Below are 16489 nucleotides of genomic sequence, written 5' to 3' on the forward strand. Positions count from 1 at the left end.
AGAATCTTTGGAACTGGTTTTTGGACATGAGTCCGCCTTCTCCCCAGGTTGCCGGCCTCCTGAATAAAGCAACCTTTCCTTTTCAACCAACACTTGCCTTTTTTTTTTACTTTTTGGCCTCACGGCACGTAGGATCTTAATTCCCCAACCAGGGGAACTGTGCCCCCTTCAGTGGAAGCTCGGAGTCTTAGCCACTGGACCGCCAGGGAAGTCCCAACACTTGCCTTCTGAGCAGCGAGCAGCTGAACTCAGGTAACAATAATATGTTAACAGCTAATGTTTATTGAACACTTACTACATGCCAGGCACTGTGCTGGGCTTTCCGCTAAGCATCTTATCCAATCCTCACAACCACCCACAGTGCGTACTGTCATCCCCATTTTACAGAGCGGGAAACTGAGGCACAGGGAAGGAAAGGCCTGTGCCCACGGTCAGAGAGCTGCTGAGTGGCAAAGCCAGGCGGTCGCTCTCCAAGTCTCAAGCAATAGAGCACCAGATTGGGAGAAGCAGATTGACCCTGAACAAGCCCCACTACTGCGAGGGGCCTGTTTTCTCATCTGTAAAATGGGGTGATGATGACCTGAGTCCCAGCCCAGCCCCCTCCACCCTCACCTGTACACGTAGGGTCCGCGCTCCCGCACCTGCGGCTTCTGGCCTTGGAGGATCTCATTGGGGTTGACGACATCGAAAAAGTAGACAGAGAGGTAGAAGGGGACGGGGATCTCCTTCCACATGTTGAAGGACAGGCTGCTGGGGTCGATGCGCACATTCTGTGGGGGATGAGAAGAACAGGTCCGTGAGGAGGAGGGCCAGGGCCCCCGCCCACCTACCCACCCGGCTCCCAAACAGCTGCCTGGTGCCAGCCTGTGCTGCAGACTCCACAGGCACATCCGGGAAGGGGCTCCCTGGAGGGGGGTGCTCTGGGGGCAGGAGGAGGTGGGAACGCTGCTCTGGAGTTGACATAATTAATGTTAATAGGTAATATTATTTTTACGTGGTATTTTTTTTTTATAAATTTATTTTGTTTTTTATTTATTCTATTTTTGGCTGCGTTGGCTCTTTGTTGCTGCGCGCGGGCTTTCTCTAGTTGCGGCGAGCGGGGGCTAATGTTCGTTGCGGTGCACGGGCTTCTCATTGCGGTGGCTTCTCTTGTTGCAGAGCACAGGTTCTAGGCACGTGAGCTTCAGTAGTTGTGGCACACGGGCTTAGTTGCTCCGCAGCATGTGGGATCTTCCTGGACCAGAGATCAAACCCGTACCCCCTGCATTGGCAGGCAGATTCTTAACCACTGCGCCACCAGGGAAGCCCTTATGTGTTATTTTTAAAATGTGTTTTCATAACGGCAGCCTGATTGGGGGACCAGGAGGTGGCCGCTGCTTGACCACAGCACTTGGCACCCAGCGGAAAGTGGGCTCTGTGTGCCAAATGCGTCATTCATTCATTCACTCATTCATTCAACACACATTTTTTAAAAACTTTAGTATAATTGATTTACAATGTTCCAGGTGTACAGCAAAATATTCAATTTTACATATATATATATTCTTTTTCAGATTCTTTACTATTATAGGTTATTATAATATATTGAATATAGTTCCTCGTGCTATACAGTAGGTCCTTCTGGTTTACCTACTTTATATATAGTAGTGTGTATCTGTTAATCCCAAACTCCTTATTTAGCCCTCCCCATCCCACTTCCCCCTTTGGTGATCATAAGTTTGTTTTCTATGTCTGTCAACACACATTTATTGAGCACCTACTACAAGTCGGGCCCTCTTCTAAGAGCTGGGGATAGGAGAGCGAACAAGACAGACCCAGATCTCCAACGTCGTGGGGCTCTTATTCCAGTAAGGGAGAGGTCTTCAATAATTACGGTAAAGTGCACGCTAGGTGACAGGGCATAGTGAGAACACAGCAGGGACAGGGAAGAAGGCTGCAATTTTAAACAGAGGAGTAAGGCAGGTGAAATGTAAGGAAAAACAAAAGACCAAAACTAAACCAAAATTAAAAACTAAGGGCACTGAGGGGAACACGTGTATTTGGTGGTGGTGGGTAAGTCTATGAAGAAGCCACAGTCCGTGCAAAGGCCCTGAGGCAGGGAGGAGCTGAGACAGAGCATTCGGGAACAGCAAGGAGGCCAGCATGGCCAGAGCAGGGTCTCTGAGGGGAAGAGCAGAAGGAGATGAGAACAGAAGCGGTTTTCCACGAAAAGCCAGCAAGGCAGAAATTTATATAAACTCTAAGTCTCCAGATTTATAAAGCTTGGACAAAACTTGATTTCCTTAAACGGCGGAAGATGACAGGTCTGAAGCTCACTCGGAGAGTCTGTCAGATACACTGGCCTCTAATCCCTGCTTCGCTCTTCAGCTCTGAGCTCCCTGCCCCAGTGACACAGGAGGTCCCCCCAATCCTGCCCCCGCCCAGCCTGACCCAGCCCATCAGATAGACGCTCAATGTTGCAAAGCTAGATGTCTGGGCAGCTTGCGTCACCCTCACCCTATCTTTGAACGTGGTCTTCCAGGACAAGGACAGCCACCCCCACTGTCCCCAAACAGACTGTCCCAGAACCAATGGGCAGCAGCCCCAGAGAAGGCAGAAGGCTGGAGCTGGAGATCAGGCTCAGCCCCATGTATCCAACCGGCAGGCTCTGGGAAGGAGCAGATTTGGAGGGAGTCTGACCCGAGGGCCCTCCGGGCAAGTTAGTCGGCCCTGAACCTCAGTTTTCCCATCTGTACAATGGGGCCAGTGACTCTATAGCCTCAGCTGTGCCTCATTTGACCTACGTGGCATTTAAATGAAGAAAAGTTGAACTCATTGCCAAGAACAAAAAACTGGGAGATTTAACATAAAACCTGGACTTCAGGGTTCTCTTGAAAATATCAGGAGATCAGAGACTTGCCTTCAGGTGTAACAATCCTTTATTGATAAACACGTCTTCCTACCAGCTACAGGAGTCACAAGGATCATTTTTATAACCCGAGCATCCAGTACCTGCAAATAAAGGTGACTAGTAAACATGGTTCGTACAAAGCAACAAAAACGGGTATTTCCCTGCTGGAGAGGGTATGGAGAAAAGAGACCCCTCCTACACTGTTGGTGGGAATGTAAATTGGTGCAGCCACTATGGAGAACAGTATGGAGGTTCCTCAAAAAACTAAAAATAGAATTACCATATGACCCAGCAATCCCACCCTTGGGCCTATATCCGGAGAAAACTCTAATTCGAAAAGATACATGCACCACAGTGTTCACTGCAGCACTATTTACAATAGCCAGGTCATGGAAGCAACCTAAATGCCCATTGACAGACGAATGGATGAAGATGTGGTACACATATACAGTGGAATATTACTCAGCCATAAAAAAGAATGAAATCATGCCATTTGCAGCAACATGGATGGACCTAGAGATGATCATACTAAGTGAAGTAAGTCAGACAGAGAAAGACAAATGTCATACATATCACTTGTATGTGGAGCCTAAAAAAAATGATACAAATGAACTTATTTACAAAACAGAAACAGACACAGAAAACAAATTTACGGTTACCAAAGGGAAATTAGGAGGTTGGGATTAACATAGACACTACTATATATAAATCACTTAGTTGTACACCTGAAACTAACACAACAGTGTAAATCAACTATACTCCGATATAAAACTAAAAAAAAAAAAACACGAGCATTTCCCGAGTGGGCCTGTGTGTCAGGTGCTTGTTCTAGACTCTTCACTGCACTGTCACTTCCCTGACTAGCACCACGATCCTTCGAGGCAGCCACTATTATTATTATTATCATTATTATTACTATTATTATTATTGGTTTCCTTTGTCAGTTTTAATGAAGACGTAAGTGAGGGAGTTCGGTGCGGGGTGCAGGAGGGTCCACTGTGACAGGTGACAGCTGACCTCTTCAGTGCGAGGGAAAAGGCCACAAGACCCTGGTGGGGGCCAGCCCTGAGCGCGCCTCTCCCAAGTTTAATGCAGGGAGGGGGAAGCCAGCATCCGGGCCTCCCAGCCCCCAGCTCTGGAGCTGCAGAGCCCAATGAGGGCACATCCCAGGGCGGCCAGGAGAGGGGAGGAGGGACGGAGTGGCAGCCCCGTGCACAGCTGTAGGGAGGGCCCGTCCCCAGCTCAGTCCTGACACATACAACCGAGAGGGCAATTCGGGTGAGCACGGAGGTGGGGGAGGACATGGTGAACGGAAGGGGTCACCCCCCCTAAAACAAAGGCAGCAGTTGCAACTTCCCTCTGGGCCCCTGAGGTCCCCGGGGCTTGGGTTTTTCCAGCTCCTCCCATGTTTTGTGAGCTACCAGAAATCCAGATGTTTCTATGGCATCTCCCAATTGTTTCAATGGCAGCAACTTATTTTTCAAAATCAAACACACCTGGGGGTTTTCCTGGTGGCGCAGTGGTTGAGAGTCCGCCTGCCAATGCAGGGGACACGGGTTCGAGCCCTGGTCTGGGAAGATCCCACATGCCGCGGAGCAACTAAGCCCGTGAGGCACAACTACTGAGCCTGCGCGTCTGGAGCCTGTGCTCCTCAACAAGAGAGGCCGGGATAATGAGAGGCCTGCGCACCGCGATGAAGAGTGGCCCCCACTCCCCGCAACTAGAGAAAACCCTTGCACAGGAACGAAGACCCAACACAGCCAAAAAATTAAAATAAATTAAAAAATTTTAAAAAATGTGCAGTTCCATCACATTTTAAAAAAAACACACCCGGGAGGCGGGTCACACATCTTAAGGCCACGGCTGGACCGCCGGGATGCCCCTCTGCCACGCCTGCCGGAGCACCTCACCTGCACCATCTCCCAGAGGGGGGGACCTCTCCGTGTTACGGCGGGGGCGGGACTGGGGCCCGCGAGGCTGGGTAGCTCTCCCCCTCCCCACTGGCCCACAACAGGTCCCACCCCAGAGGCCATTTCCCCACCCCCACCCCCCACCCCCACCAGCCAAAGGCTTGGAGAGTGGAATTCAAACGTCAGCCTGGAGTCCGCTCGTGGGGTTGCAGGTGGGGGGGCAGGGTTGTTAGTCATGCAGGACGGAAATCTTTAACCCAAAGCAACAAAGACAGGCCCACAGGGAGGAGCGACAGAGGGGCAGTGCCATCACGCCCTCTCTCCATCCCCCATCCACAGAACAGATACACCCGGGGCTAGTATGTAGGGGGCCCGCCTGTCCTGGCTTCAGTCAGGCACTCGGCCAGGAGAAAAGCGACATCGATCCAGTTTCCTTCTTTTGACGTGTTTGGGATAAAATGTAACAGGGAAGAGCCAAATCTGATTCCATGTTGGACCTGTTTCTTTCACTTTAACCTTTGCTTGCCGCTGCTTTTGTTCACTAAAAGGACTGTCTATACAGAACCGCCTGCCTCGGGGAACCCTGTCCCTCTGCCTGAATGTTAAACCAAATGCCTTTGTTCAGGGAAGCATCCGGACCCTGTCCACCTGTGCACGGCTGCAAGAAAGAAGAAATGAACACATCCCCTCCCCGGGGCTGGCCATTCCAGGGGATATTCGCAAAACTTATGGCCTCTGTACTGTCTTCCTCATCTCCTCCCCCTCTCTGTGCTAGAAAAGAAACTGGCATCCAAACCCTGTAAGATGGTTACTTTGAAACATTAGTCGGCTGTCTTCTCCGTCTGCTGGCTTTACGAATGAATAGTTGTATAGACAATGGACTCGAGGACACGGGGAGGGGGAAGGGTAAGCTGGGACGAAGTGAGACAGTAGCATGGACATATATACACTACCAAATGCAAAACAGACAGCTAGTGGGAAGCAGCCTCATAGCACAGGGAGATCAGCTCGGTGCTTTGTGTCCACCTAGGGGGTGGGATAGGGAGGGTGGGAAGGGGACGCAAGAGAGAGGGGATATGGGGATATACGTATACATATAGCTGATTCACCTTGTTATACAGCAGCAACTAACACACCATTGTAAAGCAATTATACTCCAATAAAAATGTTTTTTTAAAAAATTCATATTCCCTGCCTCAACACCTCGTCTCCAATTTATTGGCCTGTCGTGCGGCAAGCAGAGCGAGCTTGGACTCGGTAGTAAAAATATATAACATGAGATCTACCCTCTTAGCAAACATTTAAATATACAATGCAGTATTGCTAACTCCTATTCATCATGCGTAACTACTGTTACTACTACTACCAATAATAACAAACATAAATAAAGAGGTTGGGAGGAAACTTTCGGAGGTGATGGACATCTTGATCGTGCTGATGGTTTCACAGGTGTACACTTGGTGATGGTTTCACAGGTGTATGCTTCTCTCCAAACTCGTGGTGACGGTTTCACAGATCATGGTGATGGTTTCACAGATCATGGTGATGGTTTCACAGATCATGGTGATGGTTTCACAGGTGTATACTTCTCTCCAAACTCATCGAGTTGCATAATTATATACATATAGCTTTTTCCAATGTCAATCATACCTCAATAAAGTGGTTTAAAATTTTAAAAAGTTTCCAGTTCCTGCCTCCCTCCCCCAGCCCTGTTTCTTGGCAAAGGTCTGGACACGGACAAGGCTTTTTTGGAATTCCGGAATCCCTCTGTGCTTTCCTAATCTCCTGGCCTGCCCACCCAGTTCAGGGATAAATCAGTGCCAAACCGATGAGTCACCAGATGAAGCCATGTGTCTCTCCCTCCAACAGAAGGGGTTTTGGGGCCCTGGGGTCCCACCCCTGTTCATCGGGCAATCTCCTGTGACCCAGCTCTGCTTTCTGGGATAAGTCACTGATCCTCTCTGCACCTCAGTTTCCTCATCCATAAAATGGGTGTAATGATAGCGTCCAAAGTAAGTGGGTATGTAGAGGTAAAGTGCTTAGAACAGGGTCCAGTAGAGCCTGGGGACCCAGAAGATCAGCCATGCAGTTACCTGGCACGAAGTGACCAGCCCTTCCTCCTCCCCCTGTCACTGCCCCACCTCCAGTGGGGGTTGGACTTTGCACCGCTTGCGATCCACAGGATAACTTTGTTTCGGTCACACCGGACCACAGGCATCAGGACCAGGAAGCTGATTAGATAACAGTGCACAGGCCAAGCTCAGGGCCTTTTGACTAACAACTGATTCTATCCCTGCCCCCTCCCCTAAGGTCAAAGATCACAGCCCGAAAACAAAGACTGAGAGAGAAGGCCAAGGTGATCCCTCGTTGGATGCCACTCCCTTTTATCCAACCAGATTCTCCAGGCTCATTCTGGACAGTCAGGAGGGCTGCCTGGAAGAGAGGGCATGTGAGCTGGGGATTGAACAAAGGAGTTGGGCTTTGCCAGGGAAAGAAGATGGGGAGGGCGGTCCTGGCAGGGGCCCCGCCTCTGCAAAGGCTAGGAAGCCTTTAAGAGCATGACTTACCTAAATGTCCATCAATCACAAAGATGTTTTTAAAACAACTCAAACATCACAATGGATAAACCAACTGCTGTGCCTCCACACAACAGAATAAATGCTCGGCAATAAAAGGAACCAACTGCTGATAAACGCCACATGGATGAACCTCAAAGCCTATGTTAGGGACTTCCCTGGCAGTCCGGTGGTTAAGACTCTGAGCTGCCAAGGCAGAGGGCACAGGTTCGATCCCTGGTCGGGGAACTAAGATTCTGCTGCACGGCGAGGCCAAAAAAAAAAAAAAAATTAGATAAAAAAGCCTATGTTAAATTGAAAGAGCCAGATACAAAAAGCTACATACTATATGATTTCACTTATATGACACTGTGGAAAAGGGAAAACTCTAGAGGGACAGAAACCAGATCGGTGGTTGCCAGGGGCTCGGGGGAGGGAGGAAGCTGACTGCAAAAGGGCATCAGGAAGCTCCTTGGGGTGATGAAAATGTCCCATCCCTTGATTTTGGCTGCCAGACAGGAGAGATGTATACATGTGATAAAGCTCATCGAACGACACTTAAAAAGGATGCATGTTACGGATGAACCTTGAAAACACGACACTAAGATTTTCTGACAGTTTTATTGAGATCTGATTCAGACACCACACAATTTATCCATTCAAAGTGTACGACGCAATGGTTTTTAGTCTATTCTCAGAGTTGCGCAGCCATCACCACCATCTAATTTCAGAACATTTTCATCACCCAAGACAAAACCGCATTAGCACTCAATCCCCTCCCCCAGCCCCTGGCAACCACCAGTCTACTTTCTGTCTCTATGGATTTGCCTTTTCTCAGATAAAGAGAATCATACAAGTCTTCAAATGTGTCCCTAATTCTCTATTTCTTAAAAACAAGCAGAGACACAAAAGGCCACATATGTCTTCTTTCACTTAGCAAAAGGTTATCGAGGTCCTGATCACGCATCCTTTTTATGTGTAGTTTGTTGAACTTTATGCAATGTATATACCTCATCGGTGTGGCAACTAAAATCAAGAGATGGGACGTTTTCATCAAGCCTTTTTTAAAAGGGTGTATATGAGCACATCTATGTTCACAGCAGCATTATCCACAATAGCCAATAGGTGGAAGCAACCCAAGTGTCCATCGATGGATGAGTGGATAAATGCAATGTGGTGTATCCAGTGTTATTCAGCCTTAAAAAGGAAGGAAATTCTGACCCAGGCTATACACCATGGATGAACTTTGAAAACATCACTAAGTGAAATAAGCCAGTCGCAAAAGGACACACACTGTATGATTCCGTTTATGTGAAGTGTCTAGAATAAGCAAGGGAGTTCCCTGGTGGCCTAGTGGTTAGGATTCTGGGTTTTCACTGCTGTGGCCCAGGTTCAATTGCTGGTCGGGGAACTGAAATCCTGCAAGCGGCGCGGCGCAGCCAAAAAGAAAAGAACAGGCAAATCCACAGGGACAGAAGGCAGCCTGGTGGCTGCCAGGGGAGCACTGGGGAGGGGCTCCTTAACGGGTATAGGGTTTCTTTCTGGGGTGATGAAGATGTTCTGGAACCGGACGGTGGTAATGGCTGCACAACATCATGAATGTACTAAATATCACTCAACTGTACGCTTTTTAACGGTTTAAATGGTGAGCTTTATGTTAAGTGAATCTCACCACAATTTCAAAAAGAAAAAAGATTAGCTGCAAATTAAAACGAGATATTTCCCAAAAGATGGACACAAATTAAGTCACCTGAGAAAACCAAGTGCGGGTAAAGGTGTGGGGAAACGGAGGTGCCCCAGAACGTGAGCACGGCACGCCCCCATGACCCTGCGGTCCCCTGCTCTGCACACTGGCTCTCAGACACTACTGGCCCCGCCCAGGACCAGACCTACACACCTGGGGTGACTGAAACAAGCTTCAGGAAAGAACACCCGCCTTTCCAATATGATGCCACTTACACTCCCAACGGATTATTTGCTCCTCAGATATTCTCTCCCAGTCCATCCTGTTTTTACAGTGTTGGCCCCCACTGACCCCAATCGTCTCACATCCCTCTATCGGATCACAGCCCACAACTGGACAACTCTGCCCTACAGACAGTCCCACGTGTGTGCGAGAGGGCTGCAGAAGAATCGTCGAGGGACTTCCCTGGCAGTCCAGAGGTTAAGACTCCTAGCTTCTACTGCAGCGGGCACAGGTTCGATCCCTGGTCGGGGAACTAAGATCCTGCATGCCTCAGAATCGTCGAATCTCGAAAAGGAACAGACGGTTCAGCAGATTCTCAGCCAGAGATAAATTGGGCTTCTGCACACAACTATATCAGGCAAAATGAATGAAAGGACCGGGTCTACCTGGATAAGGCTCAGAGAAAGAATCTTGAGGGAAAAAAAAGGCAAGCTGCAGAAAAGGTAACAGTCACTATTGGCTCTTCACATGAATTTTTCAAACACACAAAATAATGTGGAACATTTTATTTCTTGAAAATGCTATTAACCTAAAAGTTGCCAGCTCAGCATTGGTCTATAAGTCCCTCCATCTGGTCTGGCCCCTGTGGCCTCTCCAGGCCCCACATCCTACATGTCCCTGTCACTCACTCAGGCCATCCATGCTGGCCTCCTTGCTGTCCCCTGTATATGCAGGCACACTCCTGCCCCAGGGCCTTTGCATGGGCTGTTCCCTCTGCCCTCGATGTTTTTCCCGAGGTAGCAGCATGGCCACATCTCTCGCCCCTCCTAATCTTTCCTCACATGCCCCCTTCTCAGGAAGACCCACCCCATCCACTTCAAATTCCTGAACACCCCCCAGCCTGCTCTGGGTTTTCCATAGTCCTTGTCACCTTCCGGCATAATTATAATTAATTGTGTCTATTGTTCTTCATCTGTCTGCCCCGCTGGATCAGAAACCCACCAGGACTGGATCCTCAGCTGCTCACTGATGTACCTCAGGGCCTGGAACAGTGCTTGGCGCTCAGCAACGTGAGCTCGGGAACAAATAGAATCCAAGTAGAAACGTCTAGGGAGCGGCGATCTGCTTTCTCCTTTGTGTATGTTTTAAAAAGCTCGTAATGGGGGAATGTGAGGAGGCGGGCGTGCTGCGCGGCTTGCAGGATCTTAGGTCCCTGACCAGGGATTGAACCCAGGCCCACAGCAGTGAAAGCGCACAGTCCTAACCACTGGACCTCCAGGGAATTCCCGAGATAATTTTTTTTTTCTAAATACACAGAGAGCATGGCCTATTTGGGGCCCAAGCAGCTCAGTGGACGTGTGATGGAACAAATGCAAATTTCATGTTTCAAGTAAATACATCTTAAAAATTACCATTTTAATAAAAATGTGAGCTGCGGGCTTCCCTGGTGGCACAGTGGTTGGGAGTCCGCCTGCCGATGCAGGGGACACGGGTTCGTGCCCCGGTCCGGGAAGATCCCACATGCCGCGGAGCGGCTGGGCCCGTGAGCCATGGCCGCTGAGTCTGCGCGTCCGGAGCCTGTGCTCCGCGGCGGGAGGGGCCACAGCAGTGAGAGGCCCGCGTACCGCAAAAAAAAAAAAAAAAAAAAAAAAAATGTGAGCTGCAACCTCACAGGCCAGGCCACAGCCTCAGGACTGGGGTAGACAGATGATGAGACTCAGACCACTATCCCATCCAAGGGTGGTCCCACCTCCAACAGACCCCATCTCCTCTCCAGGCCAGGCGGTGAGGACCCTGCCTAGGGAAGGGGCAGAGCAGATGTCCTGAGGCCCAGAGGATGCAGGGTGAGGGACAGCAGACCAGCCTTCTGTTTCACAGAAAGGCCAGCGGAAGGCAGGGGAGAGGCCCAGGCCTCACATGGCTGTCCCTCCAGGGGCCTCAGGCCAGCCAGGCAGGCCTCCTGCACACGCATGGGATGAGCTTGGAGTAGAGAAGCAGGCAGAGGCTGAGAGGGGCCCCATGACTCCAGGGACCTCTACCTTCACCCTCAGGAGCCAGCAGCCAGAGCACGGGACCTCAGCTCACAGAGGCCAGAAAAAGCATCTCTTGCCGGGTCTCGAGGGCCAGGAAGTCCGTGACCCCCGGTGAAACCACCTACCAGGAAATCTCTTCTCGCCCATCTCCCGAGCAGTAAAGCATCTGCGTTAGGCCCCTTGGGCCACTGGAACAAAGTCACACACTGGGTGACTTAAAATATGTAATGCCTCCCAGTTCTGGAGGCCAGAAGTCCGAAATCAAGGCGTGGGCAGGGCCATGCTCCTCCAGAAGGCTCCAGGGCAGGCTCCTAACCTGCTCCTCTAGCTCCTGGTGGTCTCAGGCTTTCCTAGGCGCATCCCTCCAACCTCTTCCTCTGTCATCACATCCCCCCCTCTATGTGTCCTCTTCTTATAAGGACGTTCTTGTTGGACTTAGGGCCCACCTGACCCTTACCTTAATCACATCTGCAAAGACCCTATTTCCAAATAAGGTCACATTCGCAGGTAACGGGGGTTAGGACAGGACTTGGAAGTAATATTTTTTGGGGGGGACCCTATTCAGCCCAACCCAGGGGCAAAAAGTCAGGGCAAAGCGAAGTGATCAGGGTGTCGCTTGAACCCACAAGTGGCCACTGCCCTCCCACGGCACTCTCCCTGCTCCCAGGATGGCCCTGAGTGCCAAATCCAAAACCCCACTCTCCAGGTGCCACCTCCTCCACGAAGCCTTTGGGGAACTACCTACGATGAGCCTGCTCTGACCTAATTAGGACCCAGGTCATTCTGTGGACAGTCACCCACTCTGTGCTAGACGACATGTTCTGAATTTAAAGATGAACAAGACAGGGCCCCTGAGAAGCTGGGGGAGGGTCGGGGAGCTGGAGAATCCTATCCACCATCTGTAAAGCACTACTCAGGTAGCAAAACACTTCCACCTACCTCACCTCATTACATTCTCAAAGGCCCATGGAACAGACACAGACACTGAAGCTCGAGGACCAATTACCACCCCGATGTCACAGGTGCAGGAAGAGACCAAGCCACAGGTCCTGCACCAACATGCAGGCCAGTGCCCTCACATTTCTCTCCCACTGAGCTCAGAGCACACAGGACAGGAGTTTCGCAAATTAATCATTAATTTTGACCTGGCCATTGAATTGCAAAACCCAATCCCTCCCCCAGTGATAACAGGCAACACACCTCTGACCAGATGGGCCAGGAGGCTGATTCACCTGTCTGAGGCCAGGTTCTGGGACAGGACCAGACCCTTCCCACTCCAGTCACTTCCTACCCCCTGCATCCGAGGGCTCCAGAGATGTCCCCAGCCCCGTGGGGCCCATGAGCGCAGGGAAGACTGCAGCATGGGCTGATTCAGTCTGGAATTTGGGAACGTCACACCCTTGGCTAATGTTCCAACTTCTTTTGGTTTTAAAGGTAAGAAGAATGAAAGAAAAGGTTTTTTATAGAAAACCCAAGCACGTTGCTGAAACAGCGGGGTGAGTTGCTTAAGCTAAGAAGTTGAGTCATGCTTGATTCCTCCATTTCTCTCCCACCCAAAAACCATCCATCAGGAAGTCTTGCTCTAAGATGCACAAAAAATCCATCCAACCACCCCAGCTCCTAACATCATTTGCTCCGACAGATGCAGTCACCTCTTCACTGGCTTTCACACTTTTGCTTTTGTCCCTAGTCTATTTCCCGCATAGATCAGAGTTACCCTTTTAAAAGGTACATCTGATCATGATATTCCCCCCACTCAAACACCTCCCACGGCTCCCTACTTATCTTGGAAATAAATCCAAATCTCTTGACAGTGACCTACGAGGTCTTGCACCATCTGGCTCCCTGCAGCTATACCAATCGTAGCTCCCTTTGCCGTCCACCTCGTTCACTCTGATCCAGCCACACTGGCCTCATTGTTCCTGAGCCCACTGGGCAAGATTCTGCCACAGGGCCTTTGCACTGACTGTTTGCTCCTCCAAGGGCAATCTTCCCCCCGATGCCCACATAGGTGACCCCCTCATTTCTCAAGTCTGATGTCACTTTTTCAACGAGACCTTCCCTCAACAATATTAACTGGTTTCTCACTGCATGTCAGGCTCTGTTCTAGGTCTGGGGACTCTAGCAGTGAATGAAATGGACAAAGAAACCACCCTTTCTAAAGTAACCCTTCCCCCATCACATTCTATCCATCACCTGTTTTGTCTTCCCAGCATCATCAACATCGGCAGTTCCTACGTATTTGTTGACAAGTCCCCCTTCCTGCTGCCTGGACTGCGGACATGATGGACGAAGCTACAGCAGCCACCTTGGATCATGAGGCAGTCATGAGAATGGAAGCCACGCACAAAGGATGGTAGAGTAGAAAGATAGGAAGCTCAATCCCCGTGGCTTCACAGAGCCACCCCACCTGCCCTGGGCAGTGTAGTCATCAGAGAAAGGTCCATTAGATTCACAAGGAGATCCTACACCATACACCAAAAAGGCTAACATGAAAAAGACTGACCAAAAAAACAAAAAAAAAACCCTACTGGGATAAATAAGGAGTATGCGATTAACAGTTGCACACTACTATATATAAAATAAATAAGCTACAAGGATTACTGTATAACACAGGAAACAACATTCAATATCTTATAATAAACTATAATGGAAAATAATCTGAAACAATACACATATAATAATAATTAAATACATATATATAACAGAAAAAAAAAAGGATAAGAAAAAGACTGACAATAACAAATGTCAGCAAGGATGTGCAGCAACCACGAATGCTCACACACGGCTGGCGGAAGTGTAATTCGGTACGATTGCCATAGAAAGCACTGTGGCGTTATCTCCTAAAGCTAAATAACGCAAATGTCCACAAACAAGTGGATGGATGACAAATGGGGGCACCTTCGTACAATGGGACGTCACCCAGCAAGGAAAGGGAGTGGACACAGATGAACCGTACGAGCACAACGTGACGAAGAGATGCTCGACACCCAGGAGAACTCGCTGTATGAGTCCGTTTATGTGCTGTTCCAGGGAACGGGCAAAGCTAATCTCTGGTGATAGGGGTGGGCGTTGACAGAAAGGGGTGCAGGAGAGCTTTCTACAGGTGAGCATGGCAAGTGTGCACGCCCACGTAAAAATTCATCAACCTCCACACCTAAGGTTGTGCACTTTCCTGTATGGATGTTAAATTCAGATATTTTTTTATTTATTTATTTTTTGTGGCTGAGCCGCGCAGCTTGTGGGATCTTAGTACCCCAACTAGGGCTCATACCCGTGCCCCCTGCAGTGGAAGCACAGAGCCCTAACCACTGGACCGCCAGGGAATTCCCTAAATTTAGATTTTTTTTTAATGAAAAAGAAAATTAAAGCAAAAAATTTTAATATGGAGGTGAGTGTTTTTAAGCCATTTATCACTCCCTCAAGGGGAGCCTCAGCCCACAAAGGCTCAACAAGGGGGCTGCGTTCCATCAAATCTGACCTCTGGGCTTCCCAGGTGGCGCAGTGGTTGAGAGTCCGCCTGCCGATGCAGGGGACACAGGTTCGTGCCCCGGTCCGGGAAGATCCCACATGCCTCGGAGCGGCTAGGCCCGTGAGCCATGGCCGCTGAGCCTGCGCGTCCGGAGCCTGTGCTCCGCAACGGGAGGGGCCCCAACAGTGAGAGGACTGCGTACCGCAAAAAAAAAAAAAAAAAAAAAAAAATCTGACCTCTGAAGCTCTCCGCCTGCCCCCTGGAGAACAGCGAGGAGACCAATGGGGGCACGCGGGGTGGGGGGCGGGGGGGCTGGGAGCGACCCCCTACAAGCAAGGAGACCCAGCCCTACGTCTGCAGTGAGCTGCTCCCTACTTCCCAACTTCCTGCCCTTCTCCTCCTGCCAGCAGGGGCCCGACACAGCTTCCTGTGCCTCGGTTTCCTCATCTGTAAAAAGGGATTGGAAGCAGGACCAACCTCAACAGGGGCGTCATGTTGACATAACGGGATGAGCACGGCACTCGCCCTCTGTGCACTTCCTCCCCAGACCCAGAAACCACAGTCGAATCATGAGAGAAGCATCTGACAAATCCCAATAGAAGGGCATGTGACAAAAGCGCTGACCGGTGCTCTTCAAAATCGTCCAGGTCACCAAAACCAAGGATGGTCTAAGAAACGGGCACGGCCGAGAGGAGCCTGAGGGGACACAGTGACTAAGTGTGACACGGTGTCCCGGACGGGATCCTGCGACAGAAAAGGGAGGTGAAATAGAAATTAAGGAAATCTCAACGAAGTGGCGACTTTAGTTGATACCAATGTATCACCACTGGTTCATTCGCTGTAATAAACGGACCACACTAATTAAAGATGCTAACAACGGGAAGACCAGGTGTGAGGTACACGCTGTACTATCGCCTCCATTTTTCTGTAAATCTAAAACTGTTCTAAGATAGGAAGCTATTGAAACACAAAGCAGGACCTATCTCACAGGGCTACCATGAGGTTCAAATCAGTGCCTGGCCAAGTCACATCAGAGCTTGAAGCAAAGGAAGAATGTGAGCCCCTAGATACATTTTTTTCCCAGAACATTAAAGTCGTTGAAAAAATACTGAAATGTTTAAAAGTAGATATGTTAGGCTTCCCTGGTAGCACAGTGGTTGAGAGTCCGCCTGCCGATGCAGGGGACGCGGGTTCGTTCCCCAGTCCGGGAAGATCCCACATGCTGCGGAGCGGCTGGGCCCGTGAGCCATGGCCGCTGAGCCTGCGCGTCCGGAGCCTGTGCTCCGCAACGGGAGAGGCCACAGCAGTGAGAGGCCCGCGTACCGCAAAAAAAAAAAAAAAAAAAAAAAAAAGTAGATATGTTAAAAGAATATGATTTTACGTTTAAATATTTTACTTAAACGGGAACCAGAATTTGTTATAATTTGACTTCCCTGGCTTTAATGGAAGCAAATTCATTGCATTCATTTCCTATTGCCACTGTAACAAATTATCGAAAATGTACCAGCTTAAAACATCACAAATTTAGTACCTTACAGCTTTGGAGGTCAGAAGTCCAAAATAGGTCTCACCCCGAAATAGGGCTAAAATCAAGGTGTCGGCAGGGCCCGCTCCCTCTGGAGGCTCTCGGGGAGAATCCAAGTCCCTGCATTTTCCAGCTTCTAGAATCCTCCTGCATTCCTTCAGCCTCTGCTTTCATCATCACACTCTTTCTGACCCCCCT

General features: G+C 49.7%; 1 protein-coding gene across 9 annotated transcripts in view; it reads right to left on the bottom strand.

The window, feature by feature from the left end:
• SCARB1 (scavenger receptor class B member 1) overlaps positions 1-16489 on the bottom strand; it is a 110224-nt gene that overhangs the window by 35751 nt on the left and 57984 nt on the right. For 8 of the 9 annotated variants that reach the window (XR_010933386.1, XR_010933387.1, XM_067701177.1 and 5 more), the window contains exon 2: positions 613-770. Coding sequence is in view for 7 of the 9 variants with exons in the window: in XM_067701179.1 (XP_067557280.1) it covers positions 613-770 (158 nt within the window). In the remaining 2 variants the exon portion in view is untranslated. Of the gene's footprint in view, positions 1-612; positions 771-2899; positions 2992-16489 lie in introns of all 9 variants that reach the window. The other variant, XM_067701175.1, reaches the window with a different exon arrangement.

Source organism: Pseudorca crassidens, chromosome 12 (assembly GCF_039906515.1).
Source record: "Pseudorca crassidens isolate mPseCra1 chromosome 12, mPseCra1.hap1, whole genome shotgun sequence".
Lineage (NCBI taxonomy): Eukaryota > Metazoa > Chordata > Mammalia > Artiodactyla > Delphinidae > Pseudorca > Pseudorca crassidens.